Below are 7004 nucleotides of genomic sequence, written 5' to 3'. Positions count from 1 at the left end.
CTAAAATGTTACCAGTATAATTGGGCAAGATTTAATTAAGTGCATATCTAATAAGCCTAATTGCACAAAAGGTCATAAATTGTTTTAAAAATTTACAACTTGGTGCTCATTGGCATTCTTGCGAAAAGTTCGTTCAGCAAGATCTGGATTTGACTCTATGTTTCATCACAGTCTTTCAACTTGATATAACTACTTGGATGTTTGTGTGTGTGGGGGGGGGGGGGGACAGTGGAATCCCGGAGTTGGTCTGGTTCCTGTTGTCCTCACAATACGATTCAGGGAATTCTAAGTTGATGGACCAGGATGTACGCTATTTACGCTCATGGATTGCGAGATGAACGCCCTCCTACGCGAACCCGCCCTAATGCGCTCATCGTCGCCCGTAGACTGCAACGCAGACGAGAGGAATCGAATGGCGTACAACTTCGGGATGTACACGCAGGCTGCTGTCAGGTAGGCGTTTAGCAGCACGGCCATACAGATCGCAGCTACTTTCTGCAGGCTATCGCGGGACGTGTAGTAAACCGTTATGGCCGCCAGGCACGCCAGAAGGGTCGAGTAGACGCTGGCCCCAATGAACTTGGACTCGTTGTAGTTGTCTGGCACCCTGCGCGCCAGGAAGGCGAAGACGCAGCAGGCCAGGATGAGCACCAGGTTGTAAGTGCTGGATACCAGGAAGCCGGTGTCGAAGACGCAGTACAATTCAAGACGAGGCTCTCTGGGCCTGAAGGTCAGTAGCTGGGGCTGGCAGGGGTGGACTGCTGACGTCACGATGACGCAGATAACCTGCATATCGAGACATAAACGCACCCAAATAATTCAGACGTATGGAGATGAGTCAGACATTATTGAGTAATTCAGACATATTGAGACACGCCTACCCATAAGAATTCGTATTCTCGAATTTACTTGTATACTCGAATTTACTTGAGGTTCAAAGTTGTACCTTGTTTCGTGGTCCCTGAAATTGTTTTCTCATGAATAACTGTCGATGCTTATTAAAGTATTTTCCAATAAAAGGCACACAGTAATAGTCCTGAATTTTCAACAAGTGAATATTTCTCTCATATGTAAGATATTTCCCCCTGACAATCAATTCAATATTTAAACATGGCGATCCAATTACTTATGCAAAGTTTTTTTTTTTTCATAAAGGCACTGCTCAAAACAAACAAAAAAATTCAATAAAAGGTTGAAATTGACTGGAGCGGAAAATGAACCTGCGACCTCCCGATTGTACACCTATATAGGAGACTCGGACATGCTCAGAACCAATGATATTTGAGGGACGTTTTGTTGCCCAAAGGGCGACTGCAATGTTTCCTTCATACCAAAAAGGTCGTGTAGGTTCTAAAAAATTGAAGAATTCACGAAAACCGTCTCTATCAATTTATAACAAGGACCTGGCAATATTAAATTTTAACCAGGACTGCCATTGACAAATTACAAGCCTGTAAAGAAAGGCTATACATTGATTACCATTAATTTGATTAGGAGTGTTTTCCTGTATATAGTCCATTATCGCTTAATGTTGTTTCTTGACAGTCAGGGGGAAAGGCCTGACCCATCGATCGAGATATCAATTAATGAACGAGATTTAATGAATTCCGTTCTAGGGGATGAGGCGTAAGCTCAATTATCCCAAAATAATTGTAGATAATTTGACAGAGGCATGGCTGGAGAAGAATGTCAATGTCTTTTTTTTCTTTTACAAATTGATTGATTAACGAGAATGGAATTCAATGATTATGTTTACGAAGAGTAATTCTCTGCCAAAAGCCACGAACGGCGCTATACATTTCGAGGGTCTGGTGTGATTTATGCCTTCCCTCCATCCGCGCATTCAACACAACACTTGCTGCCTGTTTTCTTGCGGGGTTGTGATAAAACAGATTGTAAGAGATATATTTTGAATAATAATATTCATCACTGGATACATCTCGATAAGATTATTCAGAGGAAAAGAATCTGATTATAAAATATTTTATGAAAAGAACACTCTTTGCAAATGACATTATGCTTTAGAACCGTGCACTGCCCGTTCCTGAATGTCAATATTGTGTTTTAAAAATACACGTTCTTTAAATTTCAGTTTGACGGGAGAAAATACAGAAATAAAACTAATGTCTTCGGTCTTTTCAAAGGTGATAGCCCTTCCCTTTGTTGGATTGATGTAATGGATCTATCACTCACAAAATTTGTCAACGATGTGTAAATATAAAAACTGACTGTCGGCTTTTTTTTTCCCAGTACGAGTCTGTTTACAGCACACCAAAATAGAATAGGTTGAGAAAATATTATGTAGGTACCGCACACAAAAGATAGATACTGCCATTGTATTTAGTTACCAATTAATTATTTTTTTTTAAAGCGAAAAAAAAATGCACAAAATAGCCAAACTATAGTTAGATCCTACTTGACAAACATCGCACACAACAAGGCACATTGCTGAAAATGCAGTAGTGACAGAAACATAGCCGTTATTTTGTGGAGAAAACATTGTGGTCGACAACAAACCTTTTTTTTTATCATACTGATTTAATGTCCAAGCAAGTCATCTGTTGTTTTTATTATCATTATTAATCATTTCTGGTAATGAAACCAAGGATTCCTCAAAAGCGCCCTAGGCACTGTAGCACACAAGCCTGAAGAAACATGTAGAGAGAAGACAATGACAAGAAATTACGGTTTTAGAGGTGGGAGGAGAAGCCCAGAGGAATATTCTGAGGAAAACCCACGGAATCAGGTAGAGACTGAAAACCCAATCCACATATTGGCCCAGGCGGGATTCAAACCCGGGTCACAGCGGTGGAAGGCGAGGAAAGTACCGCTACGCCAACCTGACCCCCCCCCCCATATTTAGTAATATGCTAAATTGTCCATACTCACACAGCCCCCCCCCCCTCCCCACCCAGGGGGAATTAACTCTCGAATAGCTAGGAGCATTTCAGCCAAAGAAATTAAATGAAATGCTTATTGCTGGGAGGAAAAAGGCAATAACGTAAACTAATTTGGAAACAGAAGACACATGTCGAATTGGTCAATTCAATTCGGTGTCATTTCCTTGCTACGTCCTTTTCAATTAGTTCCACCCGTGTGATTTATTCATCTTCGTCAAAATGCCATCATATTAATGAGTTGTGGAAATTGAATATCAGAGAAAACAAACATGAAAGTCTTATACTCCACCATTCGGACCAATATGATTTGTACCAATCGCGTTGTGACGCAAGGGGCCTTGAACGGTCGGCTCGGCCGGGAGGGAGTTGTTTTTCGTGGGCCGGGATGGGTGTTTCGCGGGTTGTTTCTTGAATTAGTTACCTGTTCAAGGGGCTCTCAAGAAGATGCATATTTGATGTAATAATTGCACAAGAATATGCTACTTTGGAGAATTTCATTCTCATATGCTTGTCTAAACTCAGGAGAAAGGTGTAATTTGGACGGGTATAGTTGCAATCTTTAGTGGCTTTCTTTGGATCTCTTCTTTAGCATTACGCTTACGGAGAAAACAAAATTCACTTGCCAGATTAAATATAAAAAGGCTTATTGTCAAATCCGTAAAATATGCCTGTATACATGCATATTCATGTATAAAGGTTACCCTATGTGAGTAAAGAACACACCAAACAAAATGTCTTGCCCAATTTGTTTTTAGATCAATTTCTTTAAGCAGATTTAATGCAGTTTTGTCTTCCTGACAAATATTCAACTGTCAATTTATATCCAAGTTCACACAAGAACTTGTTCAGTGTATAGAGACTATAAACTGGGTGAAAACTGAACATTGTACATAAGCATTACTTCCGAGCATTATGGATTTCGAGAGGGAGCAAGGGCGGATCCAGGGGAGCCAACGGGGGCCATGCCCCCCCAAAAAAAAACCAACCCCCTTTTTTTAAACTTACGTCGCAATAAAGGCAGGCACTGCGTACACCACCAAAACAAATGGTTAAAGTGGTCAGATATTGCCTCAGATCGCACCACAGAGCATCTACAATCCAAAAAATTTAAGCGGGCCCCGAACCCCACGCCGTAAATTTTTGGACCCACTTTTTGGCGGACCAAATTTTTTTTGGCCCCTCAAAAAATTGTGCTCTGGATCCACCCTTGAGAGGAAGATGTTTAAAACATATTACTATAAAGTGTTGTCAGCATTATATTTAACTATATATGAATAAAAAAATTAACTTTTGATATCATGTTGGTAAAGCAAATCAGTTCGTAGTATGTTCCTCGTTTTGTATGTTTCAACTGTGTTAAATTTACGAGATACCAAGAATTGAAGATGCAGCTTCGACAGGGGTTAGAACATTCGCTCATCGGAACAAGAAAAAAACCCAGTTTTACAAACAAGACTTACTTGTTTTCTACTGGAAAAGTTAAATTGGCAAGTGAGAAAGAGCGCATATAGTTACCTGAATTAGAATCAAGAAGCAGACGATGGTGAGTTGTACCGTGGGAGATATGAGACGTGGCCGGCCCGCCGACTTCCTAGCGGCCCTGAAGATGCGGTAGATCCTACATACTTTGAGCAAGGTTGGGGCGTAGGCTAGCGTGAAGCAGAGGCTAACAGATGCTTGGGACATGCAACAGGTGATGGGAGTGGGTTCTGCTATCAGGAGAAAAGGAGCCACAAACCCAAGAAGGAGGCCCAAGACATTGACGCTGCTTAGCTCACGGCTAGTCGCCTTGATGACGTTGTGGTTGCGGTACCAGGCCAGTCCAAAAGCAATGATCACGGCTAGTGTCAAACCCATACACGACAGGATCAGGATAGTCAGCTGCAGCGGGTGGGTCCATTCAGTCGTCACTGGGGTGATCGGGACGCAAGAGGAGCGTTTCTCGTCGGGCCACTCGGTCTCCTCACACTCGATGCATTCTGTGTGGTTAAACACGATGGCGTAGGGCGCGCAGGCGGCACACCCGAAGCAGCAATTCTCTTTCAAGGGAGCGACCCTAGAACCGGTGGGACAGACATCCCTACACGTTGAGGTCGGTACTACATCGGATCCGTCTGCCCAGATGATATCCGTATCAAATCTTAGACGCTCTGGGGTTGTGGCATCCCAAAGACCCACCGTAACCATTTGGAACTCCCCCTGGACCATCTGGGCATTTTGAAGGAGGTACTTGCCTGACACTGCTCCGTCCGAGTTGAACTCGAATCTTCCTCTCTCCTCCTGGAAACTGACCGCTTTAAGATGGTGTAAAAAGTCTTTTCCTTTCACCGTGTCGGAAGTGGACGAATTGAGCAAAGAGTGCAACGCGTACGCAAATGCATAAACCGCGTCTATGACGGGTGACATGATGGACGACGGGGTGTAGAGATCCCGGTGTGGTATTCCACATCCGTCCTCCACCCACACCGTGCAATTATTGACTGCCTCCCAGTTTTCCAGAAAGATTTCGAACCAGGGATTCTTCAAGATGGCCTCCCTGTCCAGACTGGAGAAGTACTCAAAGAACCCACTAGGTTCTGGGTTGTGAAGAAGCACAAAGACGGTACCCATGGGTGGTGTCTTGCCCGAGCCGTCCCGACCTACACCGTGCGCCCAAGCTTCACTGCCAATCCAAATGAAATGTTCCTCCATACTTAAGTCTCTGGCGGCTCCAACAACAGCGTTTGCAGTGGCCAGTCCGGCAAAGATGACCAGTACGCGCGCCTTACGGGCTTCCAATAGCTTCACCTTGACCTTCTCGAGTTCGGAATGTGAAGGGTACTTTTGGACGGGGAGGGACAGAGCCACGCACACCCCTCTCCCCTCGGCAAGACTTTCCAGCGCATGAGCCCCTCGGATCCCGTAGGTATCTGCTCGGTAGATGATGGAAACGTACTCCCAACCCATGTGGGAGATCAGGTCCACGATAGCTTCGGCCTGCAGGCGGTCTGGTGGTACGGTGCGAAGGAAGTATGGAAATCGGTCCTTGTCGCTCAGTTCGTCGCTTGTCGCGCCGAAAGTGATCATCGGTGTGTCGTACAGGTCTGCCACCGAAGTCACGGTCAGGCTAGCGATGCTCGTCATCGGACCGACGATACCGACGACCTTCCCGGGGAAACCAGAGGATGAATTCCCGCATGAAGACTCCCCGTTGTCCCCTCGGACGAGCGAGAGAGACGACCAGAGGGCCAGGTCTTCATTCCGACAGCTGTCCCTGATATCGAAGCCAAGCGTTACGTTGGGAAGCAGGTCTACCCGGCTGTTGATGTCATCCACGGTGTATGCCATGGCCTCAGCCTGCTGCAGAGACCACATTGTCGGGATGGCATCGCAGTCGGTGAAGTGCAACGGGAAGAGTCCACCGAGGATGTAATCGCCTTGCCGGGCGTAGGCCAGCCGAGCTGCCGGTGGAACTGCGCTCCGCACGGCACCGATGATTACAAATAGTACGCTGGCGGCACATGACAGCGTCATGGCTAAAGACATGAATCGCGGTTGTTGAGATTAAACTATGTATGGGTAGCCTTCAGTTAACAACGCTTTTAAAAATATCCAAGGGCGTACTGGACGTCTTCTCACAGAGCTGTGCTCACAAATCGAAGAGCTGCACGTATGAGCAGACACGCTAAAATTGAAATGGACGGTTCCAAAATAGTAAGAAATAGACTGCATGAATTCAAGACAGTCGAAACAATTTTATGACCGAAATCGAGGCATAACATTAACATCATGATGAATACGTGACCATATATTATTTAGCTGACGGTTGTTTGTGTCAAGTCGTGATATCTGAAAGAACGCCAAGGTTGAATGTCGACCATTAAAATATTCATGTCCAGAATAAAAACACATCGCAATCGATAACTAGGCGCGCACTGGACTGTTCTACCGACTGATCTTTACAAATTTACGTTGGTGGCAAAATTGATGTTCAACTATACGATGCTGAATTAATATCGTGAAATAAAGTTGGCTACCCGTGCTCTTCAACATATTCGATTTTTTTAATCCGAACGATTTTTTAAACCGTACTTTTTTTTTTGAACGGAAAAAACTAATTTATTA

At 44.4% G+C, this 7004-nt stretch overlaps 1 protein-coding gene across 1 annotated transcript; it reads right to left on the bottom strand.

Moving 5' to 3' along the window:
- Window positions 1-285: 285 nt before the first annotated feature.
- LOC119729866 (metabotropic glutamate receptor 4-like) lies at window positions 286-6413 on the bottom strand. Its single transcript, XM_038202659.1, has 2 exons — window positions 4416-6413; window positions 286-786 (listed from the first exon to the last, which is right to left on the bottom strand). The coding sequence occupies exons 1-2, from the start codon at window positions 6411-6413 to the stop codon at window positions 286-288; spliced, it is 2499 nt and encodes an 832-aa protein (XP_038058587.1).
- Window positions 6414-7004: the final 591 nt, after the last annotated feature.

This window comes from Patiria miniata, unplaced genomic scaffold, assembly GCF_015706575.1.
Source record: "Patiria miniata isolate m_02_andy unplaced genomic scaffold, ASM1570657v1 HiC_scaffold_21, whole genome shotgun sequence".
NCBI lineage: Eukaryota > Metazoa > Echinodermata > Asteroidea > Valvatida > Asterinidae > Patiria > Patiria miniata.
Note: the sequence above shows the minus strand (reverse complement) of the source record. Positions and strands in the feature narration are given on the sequence as shown.